The sequence below is a fragment of the Anomalospiza imberbis genome, chromosome 3 (genome assembly GCF_031753505.1).
Source record: "Anomalospiza imberbis isolate Cuckoo-Finch-1a 21T00152 chromosome 3, ASM3175350v1, whole genome shotgun sequence".
NCBI classification, from domain to species: domain Eukaryota; kingdom Metazoa; phylum Chordata; class Aves; order Passeriformes; family Viduidae; genus Anomalospiza; species Anomalospiza imberbis.
In genome coordinates, this window is record NC_089683.1 from 80,739,800 (window position 1) to 80,767,456 (window position 27,657).

At 38.4% G+C, this 27,657-nt stretch overlaps 1 protein-coding gene across 1 annotated transcript; it reads left to right on the forward strand.

The window, feature by feature from the left end:
* Positions 1-3: 3 nt before the first annotated feature.
* Positions 4-27,657, forward strand: MEMO1 (mediator of cell motility 1). The gene is made up of 9 exons (XM_068185354.1): positions 4-335; positions 12,318-12,399; positions 14,371-14,439; positions 16,281-16,393; positions 17,695-17,806; positions 18,730-18,872; positions 20,015-20,091; positions 25,493-25,597; positions 26,961-27,657. Exons 1-9 carry the CDS (start codon positions 275-277, stop codon positions 27,090-27,092), a joined length of 894 nt encoding a protein of 297 aa, XP_068041455.1. The 5' UTR covers positions 4-274; the 3' UTR covers positions 27,093-27,657.

Consider the following 27,657-nt stretch of genomic DNA (forward strand, 5'->3'; position numbering starts at 1 on the left):
GCTGCGGCCGCGGCCTCGTTCTCTCCGCGCCCCCCCACCCGCCGGCGCGGAGTTGGCGGCGGCGGCCTCGGGCTCTGTCCCCGCGTCCCCCCTCCGCGACCCCGCCCGGCCCCGCGCCCCCGGCCCGCGCCGCCCCGGCAGCGCCGCCTCCGCCCGCGGGGCCCGGGCCGTGCCGGGGGAGGAGGGGGAGCAGCGCCGCCGCCGCCGCCGCCGCCGCGGGCGGGCCCGTCCCCCAGCGCCCCCCCCGAACACCATAGGCGGTTCCGGCTCCAAGATGTCCAACCGGGTGCTCTGCCGGGAGGCCAGCCACGCCGGCAGCTGGTACACGGCCTCAGGTACCGCCGCCGGGAGAGGGGAGCGGGCGGCGCGGGCTGAATCAGCACTTTGGGGCCGGCGGGCCGGTACCGGGCGCGGGGAGCGGCCGCCGGCTCCGCCCCCGCCGGCACATGGCGGGCGGGGGGTTGGGGGCTGCCGGGCCCGGCCGCCGGCGGGGAGCGGGCAGAGCTGGGGAGGGGGTGCCGCGGAGCACCCCGAACGCACCTGCCGGCCGCCGCCGTCCCTCTCCTCCGGCCCGGGTACCTGCAGCGGCGCCTCTCGGCGGAAACCGGCGTTTTGTCGGCGCCGGGGATGGATCGGGCCCCCGGGCTGCGCCTCGTGTGCCTGCCCGGCCCGGCAGCCGCGCCTCGCCGCAGCTCCGTGTGTCACGGCGGCGGGGCTGGAGCCAGCCCGGGGCTGTGCTTCGTGCCGAGTGCTGCTCTCCGTCGGAGCACACGGACGGGTTTCCCTATTTTCAACTGCTCCTGGGGTTTATTTGTTTTGTTTTGTTAATTCTGTGAGAAAATACCGCCCGTCTGGGGTTAGATGGCAAGGGGAAAGGTGTGAAAATAGGGAGGTTTATTTTACTTCTTGTCGAGGTGTGAAAATAGGGAGATTTATTTTTCTTTATGTAGTCTAAGAAAACCTTCTATTTTTCCTTCCCTAGTGCCTTCTTTAGTAGGAGTGAAAAGTTACTAAGCCATAGCGCAGAGCGGCTCTGTCCATTTAAACATGCGGTACTTGCAGAAGGAGAATAGAAGAAAAACGTGGTGTATTGGAGGGCGAGCTACTGCTCTCCCCTCGCCCACGCCGAAAAAAAGGCAGACACACATAATGATAGCTTGATAGCACATATGCTTGGAGATAAGTTTTGTTTGGTTTTGGGGCAGAACCGTTTTTGTGAAAAGGATGCACATTTGTCTTTTCAGAGCTGTTAATAAGATTTGTAAGGGATGTTCTTTTACTTGCCCCGGGAGTAAAGATGATTACAAAACTGCAGGTGAACGAGCTTAGATGAATAAGAAGCTGTTGTAATTAGCAGTTCAGAGGAATAGGGGGTACAATTGAAAATAAATCAAACCAAACAATGAAGTGTTGCATTCAGGATCCTAAATTAACATCTGAGAAGGATTGGATGTGAAAAGTAATATGCTTCTCTTGGCTAAAATAGATGTGGTTTCCCCTCTTCTCCATAAATTGATGAACAAGGTACAAGGCACAAATTGAAAGAGAATAAAAGAAGTACAGGGAAGAGGGTAACACAGGAAGAGGTGGATTGTGTGATAAGTAGCTGGGCTTCAAATGGTTGGGTAGGCATTTTGAAACAACAATAGAGGATGATTGTTTTCCTTCTGAGCTTAATATTCTAAACATAATTCTTGTGTCCGTTACAAAACTGGCCTCAAGTCTTTGTGCGGCTCGCAACTACATTTATTTCCAATGATCTAGAAAGGTCAGTAGTACTCCATTTACAGAAAATATGCAAAATCATGTCAAAGGTATAGATTTAACCGTGTGCAAAGACATCAAGACATCGGAGCTTTGTGGTAATCACCTTGGTCTTGCAATTTATATTTTCGTTTATGAGTAAGGCAGAAAACTGATCTGCGATATGGAATGGCTACATGACGTTACACACAGATTTTGTAGTTTGTTTGGTATTGGACTTCATATCTGGATACTTGAAATAAGAATTTTCATTTTTTAAAAATAATTTAAGAGGCATGGATACTGTCTGTTTCTTTTCTGTGAAAATTCAGTGCGTAATTTAGTTAGACTACACTCTGATAAGTGTGTGTGACTAGTTTGGCCAGTACTAGTTGTTTGTAGTAGGACATTCAAAAGCATGTTGCTCCCATTGCTTTTGGGCAGCCCTCTGGCAGTTGCTTATTGAGGAGATGTGGGATGGTTGCCCAGACACACTGCATGAAAAAAAACCCAAACTGAATCATGTTGTAATAATGAATTATGACAGCTGTGCTTGTGACAAGTTAAATTGTTACAGTGTGTATGGTGGGGGTAAGTGGTTGATGTTGCATAATCTGGGGATTTTGGAAATGTTTTTCCTTAAATGAGCAAGGAGTATTATGTGTCTTGCTATAGAGCTCTCTTCTGCTGTTTGCACTGGTATGTGAGAGCAGGAATTTTGCCTGTTCAGCAAGGACTACCTATAATTTATTGCTTGAAAGCTCATTTCGTGTGCCATTTAGGAAGGTCCATCAAAACTCGAGAGAAAACAAATGGAGACCAAGAGGCTATGTGTTCATCGTAGATTTAACTTAAAATCTTCCTGTATTTCAGGCCATAATCACATGTCAGCTGCTACCTCAAACTTGTAACATAGTTTCCTCAATTGTACTACTTGAAGAAAGTGGATTTTACCATGTGTTTTCAGCCTGCATAGCTTCAAGACTGGAGCTGAGGCAGGGATTAGTTTGAATTGTGATAGCTCTTCAGTGTGTTCCCATGGTTCTCCGGGGATTGTCTTTTCAAGTCCTCCTACGTCCTCTGTTCTTCGCGCTACTGTCTCGGCCCAGAAGCGATTTGCTGTGTTATATATAAACTGGTTAGCGTTTAAGCTTCCCATTTCCTCCAAAATGCTCTCTTTCTACAGAGCTGAGTTTGACTACACAGGGTAAATGGTTGCCCTGGCTACCCTCATCGCTCTGTAGTTTAGATGACCCATCTGAAAGAGTAATGAGAAATGATTTTTTTTTTTTTTTTACAGACACATTCAAAATCTTTACATCTGAAAGCATTTTTAAAAGGGTTGAGTGAGGGTAAGGTTTTTGAGTGGTAGTTTATCCTGAGGTGCCTAGTACCTAGGGCTAAAACATCAACATACCATCCAGGATGATGCATGGCATCCTGAACTTTGGAGGGGGTTTACTGCATAAGTGAAGTACACATTGCTATTTTTTAAAAAAAATTGTTCTTGAAAATCTGACTGTAGAAGTCAGCTCTGGGAATGAAGGGCCAGAGCCGGCTGGGGATGGGGGGAAGACAAAGGATGGATCCAGAATGCAGTCCTTTTTTTTTTTTTTTTTTTTTCGTCAGAGGATATTCTTAAACTGGGTTAGCTGTCTCCTGCACTCCAGGAGTGGAAGCAATATCAGAAGTGAAGCGCCAACCAAGAGGGAGCTACTACTCTTCATGAATGGTCAATGCAACATGTGTAAGAGGTTTTGGAAGAAATGCCACTTGTCTTTAGAGGCTGCTCATTTCCATGGGGCAGCAATTGCCTCAGCTGAAAACAGACCATTGCTTCATCATTTTCTCCAGCCATAGGATGTGCACTGCTTAGGTTCTGTGTTGGAAAATATAAACATGCACTCCATTCTAGTATGGATACACCACCTACTTGTATGATGCTAATGAATGCTGTAGAGCAGGTCAGACTGGCTGGGCAATTATGCGCATCCAGATGTGTTCACATATTAGAATGTTTCATCTAAGAAAACAACTTTGTATTAGAGGGAAAGTTAGGTCCCAGGGAGAAAGCTTGCTGCTTCCTACTCAGTAAAGCTGAGAAGGGGGCAAGAAGTTGAAGATGAACTTCACCATGATGTTATAGCACTTGACTTCCCATGTATTCTTCATTGTGTGCTGTTGTAACAAAAAAAAATTCTAAAAATTAATGTCTTTAAGAAGTTTCAGCAGATGAGTTCAGTATGACAGTTTTAACTTGTTTAATTAAAAAATGGTTATCTCTTTCACCACACTAGAGGAAAGTTAACGCTCATTCCACATCAGTCAATGGAGCATCTTGATGAACTTGAGGTGTATACCTCTGGAGCATTTGGTTGGCAGCAAACAGATCAGTGAAGTCTGGTTAGTGGTTTCTCCTGCTACTTAGCAGCACCACTGAGCATGGAAAGCTTTACAGCCAAGCGTCCAAACTGAAACTGTGCTGTGCCCATTGCTGATAGGAGGCCACTGGTCTAAACAACCTTGTTCTTTACTTGCAGAGCTTGATCTGCATGTCTGCTTTTAAAAAAAGTTAGTGGTATGTGACATGCAATTGCTTTTGTGGACTAGCAGCTTGGTGTATGCTGGTCACTGAAAACATCTGCAAAATTTAGATAAAAGCATACAGTGTAAATAAAAATTTCACAAAGCACTGCTGTCATGTAGATGGTTTTAAAAAAAAGAAAATATCATTCTCGTGTGGTGAAAAGTAGTACACTCACATTTATTTTTGGAAGAAAGTCCCAGTCCTGCTGTGTTAATTCAACCACCTAGTATCCAGATGTCTTGAGAAATTGACTTTTAACCAGCAGGTGGAAGAGGAAGATTAAGGCAACTTGAAACAAAAATGGCATAATTTTCAATATCTTTTAATGCAGGTAGACACATTCCTAGATAGAAAAGAGCAATGGAAGTGACATGCTATCCTGAGCATGGACTGTATGCAGGATAGGGGTGTTTATTCTTCGATATGAGTAGGTTCAGTAAGTGCTGGGCAGTTACTACTGTGGGAAATCAATCCATATGCTTCTGAAATGGGAATAAACATTAGCTAAGTGTGTCTTTTTTTTTTTCCTCTGTAGCATGTCATGACAAGTGGGATGTCACATTATGGTGTGGAACTTGGCTTATGGGCTCACAGCTGGCCTCCCTTGTCTGGCCCCTGGAAGTGCTAACTGAATACTGTGCTGCTCATTAATGTGTGTGATAGAGTTCTTGTTTCAGCTTTTCCCCAGTCAGTGGCATGGTGATACAAGTAAAACATGAAGGTTTTTAGTAGGCTCTTCTAGGTCACAGGAGTAAAATTCAAATTGAGAGTGTGTGTGAATAACAATACTACATGATGTGAAACTTGCTGTGCAAAACAAGTTTGTTGTTGTATTAGTTAGGGCTTATTTCTCTGCTTTCCCTGACCAAACTATAGTGGCCAGAGGTGTGCTGTTAGCCTGTGCCAACTTGTTTGATCTAAGAGAACCTTAATTTCCATAAGCTTATTAATGCAAATGTGAGTTGGCAGAGTAATTGCTGTGTCGAGGACTTGAAACACCATTGTGCTCATTGTCTAGAATGCTCTTTTTTATGATGAGCCAAGTAAATGGCCAGTAAATATTTGAGGAGACTTTAAGCATAATGGTGCACTTGTGTTTAGAGTTTTCTGCTGCCCTAGCTTGTCAGCAAAAGAAACCCAAAGGAGGTAGGCACTGACATCTTCTTGCTGCCATTTCTAAAGATTAAGCTTCTAATTTGTTTGGACAAGAAATGCCAGAACTCTTTAATAACTGGCTGTTGTACAGCCAGCGATGTTTCAGCCTTGTCTTTTGGGCAGAAGTCTGCATGATGGTGTGTAGATCAGCAGGAAAGTAAAGTGCTTTGAAGAACTTCAGCAGATCAGGAAATAAATGAAAAGGCAATTGTGTGCCATGTATGATCAGTTTAGAAGTTGCATTTGCCTCAAAGTTGGCCACTATTTTCACACATTTGCAGTCCCTTCTATTCCTTTGTAATCCCCAGTAAGATTGGCATTAATGCTTTTTTAATGCCTTTGTACCAAATACTGTTTTTTTCTGATGTCAAAACCCTCTTACTCTTTTAGTAGCTCTGTGAGGTAGGCACCTTCAAGGTGCAATAGCAGGGTGATTCTGAGATAGTAAAACTGTTCTCATTTGTGCCTTCTGCGGCTTGGGTGCCCTGAGGAGTGATGTGAGAATGACCGTTCATTTCAACGAATAGTGCTGTAATCCCAGCATTTGTATGCTTGCTGGCATGAGCTGGAACGTCTCATCAGCGCTGGAGAAATTGTGTACATCAGTTCCAGCTGTTTCTGCTTTGCCATGATGTTGCTGAATGCATGTAATCCATTCCCCAGGCCTGCTGCCCACAGTTCCTGAGGGCAGATGCTGCTGCTGGGTTTACTGACCCTGAATGGCTGCATCCCACCTTAATTTAGAGCAGAATCTCTTCTCTGTAGTGTGTTGGATATGGTTCTCTGTAGTGGCTGAACTGGTCAGAAGAGAATCACATGTGACTCTGTGTGGTTCAGACTAGGAATGCAGACAAGGAGTTGAGAAAGATGTTCTCTATGCCATAGAAGAGTCTATAAAAGTGGTTTACTGTGGCATGCCAAGAAGCCTGGCATACTCCCCAAAACTGAAATAACTCATCACAGTTTGTTATAAATGTAGTGTAGAAGTAGTAAATCATCGTGTTGTTTGTAGATGGTCATAGACAAATGGATCCAGGAAAATATAGAAGAAGCATGTGGGGGTCTATGAAATGAGATGTGGTTTAGTGGTGGACTTGACGGTGTTAGGCTTAAGGATGGACTCTATGATCTTAAAGGTCTTTTCCAGCTTGAATAATTCTATTACGTCTTGTAATGAAAGGAGCTTTCTGCTGTAGCAGGATAATTAATGTACTGATCATGAAATCTTAATGTTGTGACATTAGCTGAAGCATTACAAATACAGCTGTTAACTTAAGTTCTTACCTTGCAATCTGTGAACAACTAATCAGTGCCTTACAAATTCATCAAGTATTTGCTTTGCAATGTTAAATAGCAAATGTAATATCTCTCTCCCTTTGGTCGTTTATCTTTTTTAGGGGGACTCTGGATGTGTCATTACTGACTCTTTTATGAATTAAACATGGAACACAGCATTAATATGCAGACTGTATTAGTTAGCATTGTATACTGAAAAAGCATACTGGAATAATTTGAAATACAATTTCTAGGCTATTATTTCTAGCTGAATCACTTAAATACTGTCAAAATTAACATACTTCAAGAAAAGAATGTAGAATCAACTTTCACTCTACAGTTGGAATTGAAAAAACAGTTTTATATTTGGTATGGTTCTGGTATCATTAAAATAGGCCTGCAAGTATCACTTAGTGAACACTGTCACAAATTTCATTTACATTTTTAGTGTGTGTTAAAGCCAAAATCATTCTCAGAGGTATGGAACAGAATGTCATTTGTTTGAATCTCTGAATGACCTAGGTGCTAAGGTTTTTTTATGAAGCTATGTAGGTACATGTTGGTTGATATTCTTAATGAGGAGCATTATAGTTTGATTTTTTTTTTTAATTCCTGCCAACTTTCAGTAAAGGAAAATCAATAACTAGTGGCGTACTGGAGAACGGGGGCATGCAAGTAAGAACTGCCACTAAAGCAGATTTTGATATCTCTTTCAGTGTTTCTGTTGTGACTTCAGTTTTATTTTCCCCTGTTCAAGCACTACTTGCAGTTTTAGTTCCATCTTACAATGTGTATAAATAGTAATTAATGTGGCATTGGTGTAATCCCTATTTTGTGTCTTAATTTTCCCCCAGGTTCTTGTTTGCATTGGTAAATTTCTGCGTTGCCTATAGTCTGATTTCGCCGTTTTATCAATATTGGAGGAGAGTATATGCTAGCAGTGGAAAATGTGCCCATAAACATGAGTTGTTGGAAATCACCTTCTATTCCTGACAATTACTAGTCTTTGCATAGCTAAAACTTGTTCTTTATTCAAGGATTTGGCTTTTGTTGCATTGAGAAACAGATTTTGGTTTTTTGTTTTTTTTTTTTTTCCAGTGTGGTCTGTGTTTTTTGAAAAATCTTTACACTGTATGCAATTTTAACTGCTGGTCCTCTGTCACGTTTCAGATTTCAGTTTGCCTAACAATTTGTGTTTCAGATTCACCTTCAGAATTGTGAAGAAAGGCATTCCCTTAGTTCCAGTTACTAAACTAATTGTATGCCAGCCCCCAGGGTTTTTTATTTGATTTTTCTAACACTCTGCAGGAGTAAAGACTTACTCAGTTCTTACCACACATTGTAATATTTATTAGGAGCATTTTTAAGGTGTAGACTTTTCTCATCAATGGGAAAAGGTAGTTAAAAAGTGGAAGACTCAAAGAAGGGTGGTGGCTCCTATAGGTAGGGGACATTCTTGGACAAGTAAAAGCTGTCAAGGCTGGGGACTGCAGTGTTACTGTCATTGTGCTCCAGCATTACTTGACTTGGGGTGAGTGCTATACACACGCAGTCAAGGGGGACGTGAGCTGTTTTCCCTGGTGCTGCTCTAAATTTTGATTGAGGTTTATGCTTTTCCAGTAAAAAAAAGTATTCACTGAGACTGAGGATTCAGAACAAACACTGAGTCTTCCCTACCAGTCTGAAGAAATATGTTTTGTATGTGTAATGTTTGCTGCAGGAAAAAGAGCAAAATGCCATTACATTGTCTTGATACTTGGCATATAAGCACTTCAGCCTCACCAAGGTGAGGTTGGCTGTGGAAAGAATGTGCTGGTTTGGTTTAAACTATTAAGTCTGGACTGTGACAGCTATAAATTGGGATGTTGAACTTGTCTGAGTCACTACCAGATGTCTTTGTGTTATTATTCCCTGGATGACAATGGCATGCAAGTAATGTGGAAGGATTCTTTCTTACTTACTCTAGAGCTTTGTGATGGGATAATTTTATTGTTAAAATAAGCTGTCGTTTTAGGCAAGATAATTGAATAAATGCTGCCTGTAGTTGTTTCCATGAATTTGCCTAGTGGAGACTTGGTCTGTGCTTGCAATTACTTTAAACCTTGGCATAACTTCTGCTGGTTTTCAAAACAAAACAGGATGTGAAATATCCACAGATAATGTCAGAAATCTTTAGTTACACACCTGTGTTTATACCTGACTTCATAGGCTTGAAATGCAGATCCTAATGTTACATACTTCAGTGAAGCTCATATTTTGCTGCTTAACCTTCTTTTGATCAATGAAAGGTCTGATCTTACAGTATCTCACTGCTAAAGTATATTGATTGTTGCATCCAGAAATTGCATCCATAAGGTTTTCTGTCCTTCTGTCTGGGTTAGCCTTAAAATCCCTGTTGCTCTCATCCTGCCAGCTTTCTCAAGATGAGCTTTCCACCTGAGGCTCAAGGAACTGGGACCTGTTTTACTTCCTGCCACAACAGCAAGAGGATACATGGGTGGCAGTGCTGTTCACTGTCCATGCTGGTCAGCTGAGGAGATACATATTCACTGGATTGTCTTGATGACTCTTTTTCCAGTTAAGCTTCATTTAAATATGAACAAAACTTAATTCTTTATGAAGAAGTTACTCATGTACTATAATACAATTCCATATGGCAGAGCACAGGTACTGTGATAGTGTGGGTTTATTTATATTTTGTATAACCAATTCAAGTATTTTTACTTTAGTCTTAAGAATTCTCATGTTTGAGAAGTTGGGAGAAAAACTTCTCTCAACAGTTCAAGAAAAAATTGGTGCTAATTTGGTAACAAGAAAATTAGTTCTAGAGTATCCCCCTTAAAGTATTTGTAAGCACAGGAAGCTGCAGGTAGGCTATACTTTTGTGAATTCATGTGGGTGCTGTTTGATTAGTTTTTTTTCTTTAGCTAAAAGGTCATGGATATGTTGTACTCTCCATTCTCTTTCTGTTAGTCCTCTGGAGAGAGAAATTTGATTGCATATTTTATTAAAGTAGTGCAGATAAGTATAAGTTAAAATGAAAGTTTACATTAGATCAAAATTAATTATTTAAACAGGCACCTTATACTTGGCATTAAAGGGAAAAAGTCTGAAAGCAGATGTGTTACTTGGTCCTTAAGTAAACACTGACAGAAGTTTCATCCCTTGGGTCATACAGATCAGTTATTTTACTGCCTCTAGGAAGAAAATGTTACTTTGTTAGAGTATGTGTCTGTAATAGCAGACTAAGCAAACCTGGGCTTCTTAATCTGCTACTACACTCTAAGATCAGAAATTTTAGTCAGATTCGACCAATCGTGAAATTTTAGAATATTACCAAATGTTCTGACCTTTGTCTTTAAAGTGTTCAGCAGGTTACCTAATTTATCTCAACCAAGGGCAAATTGCCTTAACCACATCCCTAGTGAAAAATCCTTGCCAAAGAAGGGATGGAGGAGGGCTAAGCACAGTGTCTTGCAGGGGAAGAGTTCCCCTTGGCTTAACAAATTCTGTGACTTTTGCAGTTGTGTTGCCTATGGATCCTCTTCTTTGAGGAGAATGGGTCAGGTGAGGCAAAGTCATGTTTAAGTCTGGTAAGTCAGTGTTGGGGAAAAAAAGAGTGTCCTCTTAGTGAGCTTCATTCAGTACGTATTTTATCTTTCTACATATTTTGGGAGAATTAGGAAGTAAAAACATTTTTAGGTGACTTGTTTCTTCACTGAAGTATTTAACAAATAAAAGTGGTAATACTGTAGAAGAGTACTGTTTTGTTAGTCTCCTATTATCTTAGGAGGAGGGTGAAAATAGAGACATTTATTTTTATTTAGCTTCTCCAATAGCCTCCATTTTCTAAGATGTCATTATGCTTATCTCTGTTGCATGTCAGCTGTTTGTAATTTCCCCAAGCAACAGAAGCAGCAGAACAAAATTGGTATGTAGTGGAGTTTTTATAACAATTTCATCATTTCACAAAGTCACTGTATTACATGAGTGACAGCAGCTGCTCTGTCACTCTTTCACCTTGTTAGAGTTGTAGACAGTAACTAAGGCTTTCAAGGTGTAATAGAAGGCTTAGGAAAATGATGCTGCACTTGTTCACTTCGTTCATGTAAGAAGGTAGGGCTCTTCAGAACTACAGAAGTTGTCCCTTTTTCAATGAGACATGGATTTAAGTTTTGTATAAAAACTAGTGGCTTCAACACCTCTATCCTTCACACCTGCATTTTCTAGGGAAAGCTTTTTGACTATCCCTGGTCAGGGACTGATTGGATTCTGCAAAAGCTGACATCTTTTCTCTTGTTCTCTGTGCTTCTTGTCAGCCTTTTGGAGAGCTGTCAGCCCTTGTCAGGGCTGTTTGGAACGTATCTGTGAAATGGCTTCAGGTAGTTAATTTGATTTTGACTTGCACTGCCAGCTGGTAGTTCAACACCTGCGTGGGGAAGATACAAAGATCTACAATGTGCACGGAAGAGGAAAAGCAGCTTGCTGCACCATACTTTACAGATAAACTCTGCTGGCATAGGGTTCTATCAAAAGCATAGTATCAGCTGAAAAAAGTGCATCTATTTTCTTTGTTAATGCTATGTTACTTGTAACAATAGCAGCTGAATGAGTTTTTCTTGAAAGCTTGTTTAGTGTTCATTAATAAGAAAGAATATTGTACTGTATTTGCCAGACTTGCTTCCTGAAGGATAGCTTAACATCAGATAGTTTTCTTGTGATGCGAAATAATCAAAATGTGGTTTGTTTGGTTTTGGGTTTTTAATATTGTTTTTCTAGAAAGCTTTTTTCTCATCTGTCAGGTGATTGAATTAAGAATATTTGCTACTTGTTGAGGTACAGAACTTAGTTTAAAAAAATTTAAATTCTGGATTGGCCAGTTATCAAAGTGAATGTCGACTAAGTGATCGTATACTTGTAGTATATGTTGATTGACCAGAAGTTAAGGTGTTAGGATAAGCATAATGTCTTCTCACTTTTAGCTTTTTCCTGTGCATTTACACATTTTCCAGATTACAGTGTTTTGTAGTATGCTCTTGTACTTGCTTAATAAAGGATTTATTACCATAGTCATTGGCTATCATGCAAGTGTCAGGCCTTTGTATTATATCATCTTCTCATATTGGGCTCTCTTGATAAAGATCATAACTTTTTACTTCTGAGTTGTGCAGTTTTGGTTATGAGAGGAAACAGTCATCTGTTAGCGACTCTTGAAATCAGCAGCCATTCTTTCAAATGGTGAAGTGGTGTATTCCTTAGTCCCCACAGAGCAGGAAATAATAAGTGTGTGTTTGGATGTGCAGTAAATGAACTTCCCAGACCAGGAGGTTGAAACTTTCCTACTGTAACCTTCAACTTTACAGGGTTGGGGTTTCTTTTTGTTGTTGCATTGGGTATTTTGGGGGAATGATTTTTTGTTGGTTTGTTTTTTGATTTGAACCCAGCTTTGAATGTTTAAGATAACTTTTAAATCTGCTGGACTTTCAAGCTTTATTTGTGAATTTTTGAGATGTATTAAGTTCTTTCATGGCTTCAGTATTTCCATGTCTCTTCACAGGACCCCAGCTGAACGCACAGCTAGAAGGTTGGCTTTCTCAAGTACAGTCCACAAAAAGACCTGCAAGAGCCATTATTGCACCGTAAGTTTGAAACAGAAGTTTAGTGTATCTAATACTTGTTTAAATGCTCTTTTTTTTTCCCTGGTGATTTTGAAAACTGTTTAAAGCTAGTATTTAGCTGAAAGAAGTGCTGTATGGTTTCTAAATAAGTATTTTGGATATAGCATAGAATGGCAGAAATCTGTGCGCATTTGGGTGTATGATTAGCTTGCTTTTGGTGATGGACTGCACACATAGTATTTGTTTGTGATCCAATAAGATGGGTAAGAGTTATATTAATGAGAAAAACAAAACCCCTCCAATAACAGAAAAAAAACCCAACCCCAAAACAAAATAAGCAAAACAGGTGCGTCCCTCACAGCCACTAAAAAAAATTTAGCAGAGCTTAAAAACAAAAAGCAATTAAACACTATTCAACTATCTAAAATGGTTTACTTTTGTTATTTTAGTTTGGTTTTGTTTGAAGTATTTGTCCACAGGTAAAATAGGGATCATCTGAACTATTTAGGGAGAATTATTGCCATAATGTTTGAAGTATTGTGTAATAGTATTGGGTGTGCAGAAGAAATTGTCCCACATCTGCCTTACTCTTTCTTGCAGGAATGCCAGGAAAGAGACCTTTCAGCTGCAGATTATCTAGTTTGGTTCTTTTTCCAGAATTGCTGGGGTCTTCCTGTGGTCTCACCACATTTTTTTTGTTAACTGTGCCCTTTTTTTACCACCTGTGAAATGGGGTATTCTTAATATTTTTGTGGAAGATGGAAGAAGCCTGTAGCAGAGGGAACATTTTAGCAGGCTCTTCTGACATTGTCTAGTAACATACCTTGCCCATTTGCGAGGTCTTGGTTTCCTGTTTCTCCCCTTAGCATGTATGTTAATACTTTCCTGAGCTCTTTAGAATGAGTGAGCTAAGTGATGAAGTAAAATCCCAGGGTCATTTTGAAGGTAACTTGCTCCAGATATCAGTTTGTGGATGAATATAGATGTATCTGAGGATACGTACATATAAATATATATAAAATCTTTCAGTGCTGTCAACGGGAACTTGTATCTTCAAACATCCTGTATACCTCAGGGCTTGCAGCATGCATCATTCTCAGAGTCATTGTGTAAAGCTGTGGTGTGGGCACACTGCTGAGTGACCAGGAGCCATTTTCTGCCACTTGACCTGCGACTCTAGGAATGAATGTTCTATGAAATTAATGCTTTTAGCAGTGTAACGTGAATTTTCACTCATTTTAATGGGCTTGAAGAGACTAGTTCTTCAGATTTGAAAGCAGTATTTGAAACAACTAGTCAAAATAACTGTAAATTGTTTTGGACAACACACAGGAAAAGAGGCTGAGAAAGGACTAGACTGATAGGAAATGCCAGACTGATAGGAAATGGTGAAGCATGTAGCTTATTTGCTGCAGTAAAAGCTAGCATGCTGCCTTCCACTCCTTTCCATGTGCTTGTTCATTCTGTTGCTAAGTTATTCTTTAATGACGGAGCATTTTTATTCTCTTTATCTGCTGTGACATGTAGTTTTCTCTTTGCCAAGACCCCTCTACTGTCATTATATCCAGTTACTGGAGTGTGGTTAGAAGAGCTTTCTCCAGTAGTTTGCCAGTTTGCCACTCCCTTGTTCACTGGCTGCACTGTTAGCATTACCATGAGCTTTGGATAACAGGCAGTTGTGCAGTCTGCATACATCCTTTGAAGATAAGGAAAGGTTCTTTGATATGGGGGTCTCCTGACTGTTCAATGGTCACTGATAATTTTTTAACTGGTTGGTAAATAGTCACTGCCAGTTCTTCAACAAATACGTGTCTTGTGTGAGCAATACTGCAGCAGCGCTTTCCTGCTCTTTCAGGAATTCTGGATCACTCTTACAATTTCTAGTTCACTGGGGACAAAAAATGAATCCTGAGAGATTAACACTGAATATCAACATATTTAAGATGTTAAGCAATATTTAAATCATAACGTTTTGTACATTTTTGTTTGCAGCCATGCAGGATATACCTATTGTGGATCTTGTGCAGCCCATGCTTACAAACAAGTGGATCCCAATATCACGTGAGTATTACCGCTTTCTTTACAAAGCCTGAGACCCTGAGGATGCAGTACTCTAAGTGGAATGTTCTTGTTACATTCTCACATCTTGAAGTACTCACATATAAATTTTGTATTTTTTTTTAGCCTTCTATGCATCACTTCTGTTTTAAATCATAAATGTTCAAATTGGATGTAACAAAAAGATGGGAAAAAGGAATACTGTTTAAAAAATTGGTAACTAACTTTTTACAAGGGAGGGATTAAAGACTTGACAGTTTATTACTGATGTTCCACTGTTTTTATAAAAGCCCAAGCTGGTTTTGTTGGGTTTTTTGGATTTTGTTTTGGGATTTTTTTTTTTATTGTTGGGAGGTTTTGTTTGTTTTATTAAGTCTATTAAAATACTTAATATACTTCACCATGATTCTACATTGTTTTTTTAGTGCAGGATTATGGGCTGAATACTGCCAGGATTCTCTTTTGCTGTGAAGGAAGCAACCAGTGTGTTTATGAAAGTTAACTGTTCCAGTAATTTTAAATGGACTTTTGTATCTAACAAGTTTAAAAAAAGGAACAATTTTAAAAAAAACCCAACATGCTGTTGTAGTCTGTGTCTGCCTCTGAAAACTTGAATCCAGTTATTTTTGGATAAAGGAATATAATTTTTGTTATGTTCTGCTGACTGCAACATTTTTTTTAATGACAAAAATTTAAAACGTCTGCAGTGTTTACTCAAAGTTTGTACTTTGCAATGCTAAATAAAATCTGGCTAGGCTTACCAGTTGTTCATAAGATAACACGCTGTATTGCTCTTCAAAGACAATGGTTTTAGTTCTTCCTAAGCTATTGCAAATGATGTGAAAATAGCTTATGGTATAACAGATACCTAGTTTCTCTAAAATTTCTGGAAATAGCTGCATTCCCTAAGTTCCCTGATAAGGAGTTGGTTGAACTTGCTGGATCATTTGCTTTGTACTGTGTGGGATGTTTAGAACTCATCTTTGGGCTAAACTGTTGCATATTTAAATATTTGTTTTTATTAGCTTTGCAGGGAGTTTGTGATTTAGTATACCTTGTTATAGTACTCCCCGTGTAAGGGATTAAGAAAACCAAACTCTCAGAACTTTACATGTCTCCCACCCCTTTAATACAGTTCCAGAAACAAGACAGTATAATCCTGAATCTGAAAAGCTGAATTTCCTATTTTTTTTTTCTTTTAAGTCCTGTGGCAGGAGACCCTTAACATCTAATCAAGAGCCAGGAACTGAGGACTTGATGAAATAATGATGTCATGACATGTAAAAGGTTGCAGTATCAGCTAAAGCTTTGAATGTGCCGGTCCAAGTCTCTGTTGTTGATGCAACAGCAAAAAAGCCATAACATGTAACAGCATAAACCCAGCATTTGAGAAGGACTTAAAATTTAATTTAGTGAAACCTAAGTAAGGCTAATCAAGTAAATAAGTGAAAAACGCTGAATAGATGATAAACCCATAATTGTTATTTGATCCTGTATTTATTGAAGGTGCTGAGTAGCTGAAGGTTGTGTTGATTCAAGGAGAGAATTCAAAAAATCTGTTCTAAATGGCTGTAACACATCATTCAGCCTCCAAATGAGAGAAGTCAGACAAATTTCTAGCTGATGAGTGCCCTCTAATATATAATCTGGTATGATAATTCCTGAGATACCAAGCAAGGTTGGGCCATGGATTGATGTGGGGTCTTACTGACAACAGAGTAAAACTGTTGCAGCCATGAGAAAGTATCACTTTGTTGTATGCTCTTATTAAACTTGTTACTCTAAGCTGAATTGCTGTACAATTGCAGTTGTCTAATTGTGGCCTTCTGTGTTAATTATTGTAGCCGAAAAATTTTCATTCTTGGGCCTTCCCATCACGTGCCCCTCTCCCGATGTGCACTTTCCAGTGTGGACATTTACAGAACACCTCTGTATGATCTTCGAATTGACCAAAAGAGTAAGTGCATTGTAGAGCTTGGACATCACTGAGGCTTGGGTGTTGACTGTGGTACTGCAGTGCTGAAGACTTTCTTCTTGTTGGGCACTTCCTTGCTGTAAGTGGCATACAAGTGCAAATCTGGTTTTAGTGCAAAAAAAAAAGAACTTCTGAATGATCCTGGTTATTTCAGACATGGTCACATTATAACCATAGTGTCTCTCTTCCTTCTGGCAAGAATTCTAAATTTTTGCTTATCTTTTCAATTTTGAGTGTGTGCTACAGGGTTTTAAAACTAAAAATTGTTATTTCAAATAATAACTCACTGAACATCTTTTCCATTCTCCTGTTAAGTGTTCTGGCTGGAAATAAAGGTTCTTTAGTTGGTTTGAGTTTGATTTCTGATAAAGGAATAACAGAGAAACAAAAAGTTGTTTTTATTTGGCTTGCATGTGACTTTCTAACTTGCAAACTTAGAAACTGTTAGTCCATGAAATGCCAGTCTTTTGAACTAAGTACAATGAAGATTAATTTGATATTTTGGCTTTTGTGTATTTGGAGGTATACCTAAGTAATATGGTATCTTTTTCAGAAGGGCTAATTAGCACAGATGTGTTGTGTTTCATTGTAACTGTGATTAAGCAAGCTAATTCCGGCTTTTTACATGGTGCCTGCAGAATTTTCTTAGGTGAGAAATGTTTTGCTTTCTGTCGAACTCCTTTATGGAGGTGAGAAGGAGGCACAGCCGTACATCAAATTCATCATCCAGTGGAGAATTTTCAGAATATGGAGATGACTTTGTATACTCTCAAGTATGCTTGAGAGTAGAAAAGATAACTTACAAGTGTGGATTACTTAATCAGTTGTGGTTGTCTTTATATTTCATGATTCAGACAATAATCAATTAAATAGTAACAAATTGAACAATAGTTCATCTGATTTTTTTTTTTAACATATAATGGGCAGTTCATGAAAATAAAAACTCGTTGACTGGGCAAATTCATGTATATTTTCAAATGTGTTTTATTTGTGTAAATAAATTTTGTGTCATGACTGAAAATCTTTTTCAATATACTAGTAAGGTCACTGATTTAACCCATTTTGTAGACGAAATCAATTAGGCTTATATTTTAATGATTTGAACATAATTTTATTTCTGAATTTATTTAGAAACAAGTGGTTCATGATAGCCCTTGGAGGCAAGTAATTTTTTATAGTGGGTATGTTCTGGTAAAGGTACACTGTAGCTTGCTTTTTGCACTTGAAGTAGTTTTCAAAAATAAGGAAAAAAAAGGTAAAAACTCATCTTTAATTCTTTTCAGTTTATGGAGAATTATGGAAGACTGGAATGTTTGAGCGCATGTCCCTACAGACAGATGAAGATGAGCACAGTATTGAAATGCATTTGCCTTATACTGCTAAAGCCATGGAAAGGTACTAGGCTACTTACTTCTACAAGAATGAACATTATGTGCATTAAATATTTGAGCTACTGTCAAGTACAGTAGGAAATAATAATACATATTATGCCATAGAAGACCATATGGTGTATATAATGCTCATACTCCCCCATCCCCCAATAAAAATTCTGGTAAGGAGAGGGTGAGAGACTAGGATAAGTTGCTGTAGTTAAAACTGTGAGCAAAGCAAACAGGTAAATAATGAAGTTATAACACCTTTTATAAGCAGGTTTACTTAAGAGAGTTAATATTAGATATGCTTTCATCAACTTTTTTTCAATAGCTGATTTTTCCCCTACTTTTCAAGGCATCTCTGAAAGAAGTTCAACTAGTTTTCTGTGGGATTTTAAGTTGTTTGGAGCCAAACTCAATAATTTTGAAATGAGGGGTGTGTTTATAGCTGCTGTTTCAGATGTTTACTTTAAATAAAAATTGTCAATCTATGTTGGGCTTTCTTCCCTAAGATGTGCCCCCTCCCCTCTTTTTATCTTTTAATTGCCATTGTGTTTTGAATTTTCCTTAGAGTATCAGTATATACTTGGGTACTTTGTTGAGCATTTTCATATACGTTTCATTTACTTTGGAGAATTACCCAACATGCAGCATCTGTACAGGGAAAATTTAATTCTTACTTCATTGCTGATTTCACTGTGTCTTTTCTTTTTGTGTGCCTGGTATTTTTACTTCGCAGCAGAAAGAAATACTGGTTTTGGGGGGGTGTGTTTTCTGAAATTGAAGTACTTTGAGTTCCTAAAACAACATCCTGGTATAACCTTACCAAATTGCTATACTCAAATAAATACCAATGTTTTAAACCATTCTACAGTTTCAGTTAGCAAGCCCTGAAAAATCTTCAGATGTTACTTGAATTACAACCTTTTTTCTTTTACTTATAAGCCATAAGGATGAGTTTACTATTATTCCTGTGTTGGTCGGAGCACTGAGTGAGTCAAAAGAGCAGGAATTTGGAAAACTCTTCAGTAAATACCTAGCTGATCCTAGTAATCTCTTTGTGGTTTCTTCTGACTTTTGCCATTGGGGTAAGTTTCTTAATTATAAGAGTATATTGAATATTTTGCAGCTATTTTCAAATAATGTATTCTATTAAATATTGAACATTTTAACTTCTGGTAAATTCATTTTTGCAACTTAAATGCCTTCATAAAGATAAAAAAGTCTTTAAAATCTGGAATAATAGATAAAAATATTGTGATAATGTGTTTTCAGTATAGTGGAGGAAAGAAATGGTGAAGGTGTGTGAATTTATATGCATCTCTTTACTGTTGCAATGAAGTAATTGTCTGAAGTTGCTTGCTCTTTTTGCTCTTCTTTTTAAGCACCTCAAAACAACTTTCAGAACTAATTAGCTAAAAATTCACTGGGCATGGCCACATTCCTCTGGCAGAAATAAGTTTTATATGTTTTACTGCTGGGTGAGATAGCAGATGGATTATTTTTGCCAATTCACCAGTGCTACCCCAGTTCATCTTGGTGACAGAGCTACAAAGACTCCAGAAGCCTTGACTTCTGCCCTGCTTTATAATTTTATTTTAAGTGCAGTAATAGCTGGGAAAGTGACTGCTTCAGAAAGATATGTGACACAAGAGACCCTCTTCCTTTTTTTTTTCCATTGTCATCTTTGGTCAACTTAATTAAGTGCATGTTTCACTCATCTTTGAATTGTGGAGTAGGTGGAAGGTGTATATAAGAATGACTGGTTCTGTTGTGGCTAATGACCCATCTAGAACTGCTCATTGAATTATCATTAATTTTTTCTTTTAACCTTCATTTACTGTGGGTATTGTTGTGCAAGCAGAAGTAGCCTGACTCCTTGGCTGACTTTGTCAAGAGGGATAGCAAAATGAAATGTTGCTTTACTTCTTAATTTACAGAATTAGATTCTAAGGCAATAAGAGGTAATTAGTGAGTGATACTTCTGTGTCAGTTCTGCATAGTAGATTTCTCTTTAGGAATATAGCCACCCATCATGTATTTTTTTTTTTTACTTCTGGGCTGCTACTTTATGATTGCCCTAGAATTTCCTCACTGGAGCTAAAAAGTATAAAATAAATGAAGATTACTACTTTATAAGTATTATACTTTCAAATATTTAGTAAGTATTAGGGAGTGGTTTAGCTACAATTTTTCCCTTTTTTATTTTATACATGATTTTTGTTTCAAGGTCAGAGGTTCCGTTACAGTTACTATGATGAATCCCAAGGAGAAATTTATAGATCCATTGAGCACCTAGATAAAATGGTAAGTTTTCAGATTTGGTGGAACTAACTAACAAATTTCTCCTGTATATTCCATTTCTTTGAACACTTGAGAAATTTTTCTAACAAGAGATTATAGATTAGCTATTTTATTGAATGTATAATTTTCCTTTGTTTACCACAATAAGAATTTAGCTGATGCTTTTAGCTAGTATCCTCCCTTTTACTGACTGCACACAATTATATTGTGGGTATAAACTAGTAAGCATAATTAATGAGAAAAAAATGCATGTTCACCATCCTAAAAATGCCCTAATGTATTTTCTGTCTACATACCCTCTTATGTTTTTGAAAAGCAATAGAAATTATGCATGGAAAATTGTGGTAGTTGCAGCTTGATAGCTGTGATACCTGCATATGGAAACAGCATTGTGATTATGCAAAGGTTTCAGCAACATCCATTTGGAGGAGAGGCTGTAGGGCATTGCAGTGGTCAGGAAAGTGAAAGCCACTGTTTCCTTGGGAGTGGCCTTCCCCCTGCCCCTTACTCTGTAGTAGGTGGTGGGGAAAAAGCAGTACACCATGCTTCATTTTGGTTTGGCAAAAGGCTGAAAGGAATGTTAAATACATAGAGGTCCAATGCCAATTATGTTGCATTTTCTTTGCAGTCAGAGGAGCCAAGGATTTCTTTTTAACATAAGAAAACCCCAACAACTTAATGTTCAAGACTATACTTAAGGCACAGATTAGAAGTAATTCTTCTGGAAATACGTAACCTTAAAATTTGTTTTGCAACTGTTTGCATCATTTATGTAACTTATGTAGAATCTGTTAGAACAGAGAGCTGTTCTTATTCATGGCATGGTAATTTTTTCCTTGTCTTGAAGGAATAAATCCTATCTGCTGGAGACATCTCTAGACTTTGTTGCCTTGTGAATACATATTAACCTCTTTGTTTTTCTACTATTCATCACTGGAATAGAAATAATAACAGTAAATAATTTGCCTTCCTTCTGTTTATCCCACTTTTAATAATTCTTGTAGTCAGTTAAGAGGCTTCTCTATCAAGAAAAGCATTTTTCTACAGAATCCCAGCATCAGTAGCTTTGAATGTTTTTGCAGGAGAGCAGATTGTGGTGCATTAGCAAACATTAGTTTCCCCTTGTTAATTTCTGTGGTGAAAGCTTGAAGAAAGACTGGACTTTGGCATGTAATTACTTTTAGGGAATACATTGCTGCACCAGCTCTTCCTTTTGGTAATTATTCAGCTAAATGGAAGTGGCATTTTTTGTAACGTGGAAAATCATGTCTACTGTTGAATAATTATGAAAATACTTTTTCAATCTGAAGTTTAACTGAAAAACTAAACATGCTGTATAGCAGCATACTGTGGTTATTTTTTGCTTGTTTGTATCATGGCATATCTGAACACATGACTCCATATTCAGACGCTATATGGAGGAGGTTTTGTTTTGGGTGATTTTTCAAAGATTTCTTGTTAGCAATATCACAGAGATCTTCCTGTCACATTATTCCAGTTTTTGGAAGTTTGTTCAAATTTATGTCCCACTTCGTTACTTCTCATTTCCTTAGAAAAGTATTAGATTTTTTTTATGTGATTTGACGTGCTAAATTAACTTGTACTTTGGTAACCAGTAGGCCTCTACACAGACAAAATAGCATTAAGATAGAGACAAAACTGTACTAAAACTGGCTTCATTTTATTGGCCCTAACTAGGAAAGCAGTCAACTGAGCACATTGTAAGCAGGAAGGTATTCTGGTGCAAGATGAAATCAATTTTCCTTAGAAAAGCCTTTGTGGGAGATTGATGGCCTCTTCCTTAATTGGACTGGACCTTACATATAAATGTAGGTGTGTAAATATAAATCTAGTGTGTAAAAACTGCTGAACACTTTGGGCATTGAAGTTTAGAGCTGTTAGACTCCAGCATAAAACAAATACATAAATATTTGTTTAATCAATAACAGAGTAATAAATATTGCTGGGCAGACCTCAGTTTCTCCATGGTAATTGTTAATCTGACCCCTGTGACTACAGCACACTTTGTGACATAATGGCAAAAGGAGGAAATAACCTCATGGTTAGAAGGGGTACCTTAGGGGAGAACCCTCAAATGAAGAGTTGTAACTGAGCAGCTGATGTGCAATAGTTTGTGTATCGTAACCTGAAACACTATCATTTTACATAAAAGTGGTGAAAGTATTTTGTAAGACATTGTTGACGAGTAATGGTTTTTGATTAGACAGAAAATGCAGATTGCTCACTTCAGTCTTCACTGCATTGCTCATTTTATATGAGCATACATTTGGTATGGGATGCTTTACGCCTCACTTGAGTCAATGGGAGGATTGTGTTACCCTGAATGCTGATCAGGCACTGAGGAGTGCTGTGCAGGAATAGCCAGTACTTGGTCCAGGAAAAATGCTCAGCACCCATGGCTTCTCAGGTACCTCTAATGACCTGCGGAATTGTGCTGGCTTCTGCAGTGCTGCTGCAGTGTGCCAGGACCTTCCACAGTGTTCCAGCCTGGGCAGGCTTCTTAGGCTGGGCATAATGTAAGATTATGAATCTCTGCCTGGACGCCCAGGTCCCTGTTCTCTGTGCCCAGACAGTAATTTTCCTGGTGGTTATTTGTCGTGTAGTCTGAGTGACTCACACATGCAAAGATAGTTGAGCTGGATAGTACTAAGACCAAGTTTGTTTCCATTTCTGTTAGAGTCCTGTTAGTTTAGATCTTGAAATGTGAAGAAACAGCTGAAATAACTGATAACAAACTTTACCATGACTAGCCAAATGATTATTGGCATATAGTATAAAATGAGCCTATAGGTTGTTTGAGGGGGTTTTTGTTTGTTTGTTTGTTTTAATATATGTGTGTGGGGTTATTACTTTTTAAAGTTTATTTGTAGGCTTGTAAATACTTGATCCTATTAAGGGATGATATTTGAAAATGTAACTTTCTAATCATGTTAAGTGCACTGTGCTAGGATATTGTAGATGCCATTAACAGTATTTGGGTAACTGAAGTATGTAATTTCTACATGATGCCATAATGACCATGTGATAAACTGTGTAACTGTGCTTACACTTTTATCATGTGGGTTTGTTATGTGTTTTAACTCTGTTCTAAGCCATGCCTAGCTGAGTTGTTTCAAATACTGAAAAGTATTAGCTTCATATACCTCTGCTTTTTATAAAACACAACCTGGCAAAAATGTTTCCTTTGTTCCTCAACACCATTTGAGAAACAAGGTTGATAGTCTTTGTTCTTCTGCCACAATGATTTTTAAATCCAAAAGATTGAAAAGTTCAGTGCAACCTAATGCTTGTAGGACATCTGTTCATACCAATTCCCTATAGATTTTCTCCATCTCTGTATGGAACTCTCTTAGCATTTTCTGGTATGAACTGCATAGCTGTAAATGTTTTGCAGTGCTGAACTGTGCATTGATATAAGCTTACTAGGCATTCTCATAAATCCATGTCCATTCATTTGAGACAAATGCTCAAATGCCTCTGCCCAGTATGTTCCAGAGACTTACAGCTGTAAAATGAGTCTCTCGATTGAGCAGCCATTTCCATGTTTTTGAAAGGTCATGAAAGGGTTTTACAAACAGATAAAATATATTCTCATGAACTGTTTAGTATCTGAGTAAGTGCCTTATGCACCTTTAGTTTCACTCGAGTATGTAGTCAAGTTTAGTTCTGCTTTATTTAGCTGTATATTGACATGTACAATCTACAAGTAAATGGATGGTTGAAATATATGCTTTGGAAATGCAATGGTATCTATATAGTCACTGCTAGTCAGAAAATAGCTACCATTATTTTTTTTTTTTGGCACTGATTTAGGCTCTGTAGAGATTAACAGCTGTAATTACTGGCCAGGGGTCCAAACACTCTCTCCATGAATCCAGAACTGAGCTCTTACCACCAACTGACGGGCTTAGCTTGGTTTTGTTTTTCCATAAAACGTATTTCTTTATGAATTAATCATATGTCTGTTTCTACTCAAAAGTGCACAAGGGTAGTAATTATCATTGCTGTTTGTAATTCTCCCAGCTATCCTGGGAATCTTCTGCTCCTCCATTGCAAGCAGTGATCCAGCCTAAGTAATTAGCTGATATCTGCCAGATCAGCCAATGCCCTTGCAGAGTGTTGTGGAAAATTCACTCTTGAGGTGGAGACGTCAGACTGACTGCTTCCTGCATTGTGGCTTTTATCACCCAAAAGTAGGGGAAAGAGCTGGGACAAATGCAGAAATCTTAAAAGAAATTGTCTCCTTTTCTAGTATCAACCTCCAGTTATTCCCATGCAAAGTAAATGTTTTTTCCTCGTCTCTAAGGAAGAATTTACTGTTTCACCAACAGAAGCAGCATAACTATGTATTTTATTGAGTTAGTGAGTGTCTGGAGCTCATTTCTCTGGTGAAGGGAATTAATAATTTTCTGAGGAAGGCAAAAAAGAAGTGCATGGAGTCTAATACAGGCAAAAGAGCAAACCCATGATGAAACCAAGACAATAATTGATCTACACTTATTTTTAAACTACTTTCATGGTGTTTGATTTGCTTTATGGGATGGGGTAAGAGTAGATTGTATCTGGAGTTGTAGGATTCTTTTTGCTTTTAAGAATGCAAATGTTTGTATATGTGTAAGGTTTGGTTTTGCGCATGTGTGCTGGTATCCTTAGCATGACTCCATGGGATCATGGGTCTCGCTCTCAGTGGAGTAAAGTATGTATACATGTGACTATCTCATGTAAAATAGAAACACCATCTCCCGGTTCTTACATTTTTGTTGTGCACCAACTTGATAGTGCTTTAGAGATTTTCTGGATCTGATTTTTATGCTCTGAGCAAATGGCCAGGCCATGCCTAGATCAACTGCCCTGCATGCCTGATGTGTCCAGGATACATCGCACTTGTTATGTATGTGAATTGCATGTGTATAGTGTTGGTTTTATCTAGGGTTTTTGGACATCTGGAAGTCCCAGATAAGTGCTTGGCCCTGAACTTTGTTACCAGGGAGAGCAGATGGAGTCACAACTTCTTCCTGCTTTGCCTTTCTAGTAAATTTGCCTGGTTGTAAGCTGTACCAAATCTTATGGAAGTAGGGCAGTCTTGGATGGTGGGGATCAACTAGTCTTCAAAGCTTTTTTAACGTGAGCTTCACTTGTATTTGCAAAGATAAGTTCACAGATCTGTGGATTAATGACAGCTTTGGAAGAGCTCCTGCACTTTTAGTTTGGCAAGGAATGGAAACAAGATGACTACAAGCTAGAGCTCACGTGCTGAGATTTCCTTGATATCCTTGGTACCAAGTAGAGGGTTTTTCCTCTTGCTCTGTTGTAACAAATAGATGATGTATAAACACCTGCTTGTGAATGTGTAATGTAATTATTGCTATCATTTCTTTTTCAGGGTATGAGCATTATAGAGCAGCTAGATCCTGTATCTTTTAGCAATTACTTGAAGAAATACCATAACACAATATGTGGAAGACATCCTATTGGAGTGCTATTAAATGTAAGTAACTGTTGATTTGTTGAAGAATGTAACTTCTGGGAAAATATTTGCATTTGTAAAACACAACATTGCTGCAGTATTACTTTGTTCTAAAATGTCATACCTTGAATTTTTTTTTTAAGTGTTCTCAATTTGGTCTCTGATTTTTTGTGTCTTGCATATAGACAAATGTAAGATCTTGAAAGGGCTGAGGGTTTTCAGTTCCCTAAGGGAGGTGAGATACCACATTCCATTTGAATTTCAATTAAATGCAATCATTCACTTTCTCTTGGCCCTAAATAAATGAACAAATAAACCCATCTCCCTGAAGAAGTACATACTTACTCTTTTGATATTGTTATTAGCTAGCTATTGTGAGTGCCTTGTGATGTCCGGCAGTGTTGAGTTTTGATACTGTGGTGTGAGATGACTTCTGTAACTATTAGTGTGGAGCACCATTAACTCATAAATTAACAGCAATTAGAATTCAGATTACTTTCTGGTTACCATATTCTGCTTTGGTGATGCAGTGCAGACATAAACCTGGCTTAACTTAATTGTCTAAATTTGGTTGCAGCTGCTTTATAGCACTGGTGGAGTGCTGCAGATTTGTCATACTGCTTGAGTGAATCTCACTGTGTTTTTACTGTAATTCAAATCTGAAACAGGATGCATGTTATTTTTTTTAAAAGGGAAAACTTGATTCACTGGAAATGTAGTCTGAATGGAGAACATAGAAAGGAACCTTTTAAAGTGGAGTCCATAAAAGTTTGTATGAGCATTATCAATATTGGGGATGCATGTAGCAAAGTTCAGTACTATGACAACTCTGCAAATATACCCAACTCCTACCCTCAGATAATTATTAGTTTTGCAGTGAATCACAGCTAAATTCTGTTAATTCACTTTTGCCAGTTGTCATGCTTTAATAAATTACCTTTGTACCTTCTTTCTCCTTGATGGAAGAAATAGAATCTCAAAAGTGTTTTAGTGTTGGGTTCTTTTCTGTTGCATCTGTGTTTCTGTATAAAATCCCCTTGGAACTGGAAGGATTGTTTCTAAAGGAGGTATCATGAAAGGTTCATTGTTGCTTTAGAGAACTGCATGGATGTACACAGTGCAGTGGGGGAAGTGTCAGCACAGAAATGGGCTAGATCTACTAGTTATATAATGAGCTTTTTTTATATATATATATATATATATATTTTATATATATATATATTTTAAAATATATATATATATAATATATATGTATAATATATATATAATATATAATCTACTAGTTATATAATGAGCTTTTGAGAGATGGTGCAAGGACTTTTGAGACCTAGGAAATATAATTTCACTGATACCTTTCTTTAAACAGCTCTTTTTCCCTCCTCAGGCTATCAACGAGCTCCAGAAGAACGGAATGAATATGAGCTTTTCATTTTTGAATTACGCTCAGTCAAGCCAGTGTCGAAACTGGCAAGACAGCTCAGTGAGTTATGCAGCTGGAGCACTTATGGTCCACTGAACTGCTGAATGCTCAGGGATGGCACCTGCACACACTCTGTATTCGGGGTCCCAGCCTAGCCCTTACAAAGATACAGTCCCTGGTCTTTGGGTATACTGAAACCTCAAACTAATAGAACTCTGTTCTTTTCTAGTAGGTGTAGTCCTTCCTTAGTTTCAACTCATTTAAAAATGCTTTCTTGTTCAGGACAATGGAAGGAAGACTGGTATCAGCTTTTTGTGAGAATTGTTTTTTTCTTTGGAAAAGATAATGGCTATGAAGGCATGGTGGTAGATTGTCCTTAAAAATACAACATGTAAAGCATTTACCATATCCTAAATTTGCACTCTTTGCAGACCTGTGCACATATACTCAGCTTTCAGAATAGTTTTGCAAGTTGTAAACAGAAAAAGGGGGGAAAAGGGGGGTGGAAGCTTTTTAATAAAAGAAAAAAAAGGAAAACAACGCATTTATAAATGATTCTGTATTAGAATATAATAAACCTCCAGTATAGTCAGTTACTACCCGTGATGTACAACAGATACCTTCTATTTTAGTTGCTAATAAAGGGCTACACAAACCAAAA

Bases quoted from the DNA above. Each gene is read 5' to 3' on its own strand.
- MEMO1 (XM_068185354.1), top strand. From the start codon at position 275: ATGTCCAACCGGGTGCTCTGCCGGGAGGCCAGCCACGCCGGCAGCTGG. The intron at 17,807-18,729 runs GTACTAGGCTAC...TTTACTTATAAG, and splicing joins ACTGCTAAAGCCATGGAAAG to CCATAAGGATGAGTTTACTA. The intron at 20,092-25,492 runs GTAAGTTTTCAG...TTTCTTTTTCAG, and splicing joins TTGAGCACCTAGATAAAATG to GGTATGAGCATTATAGAGCA.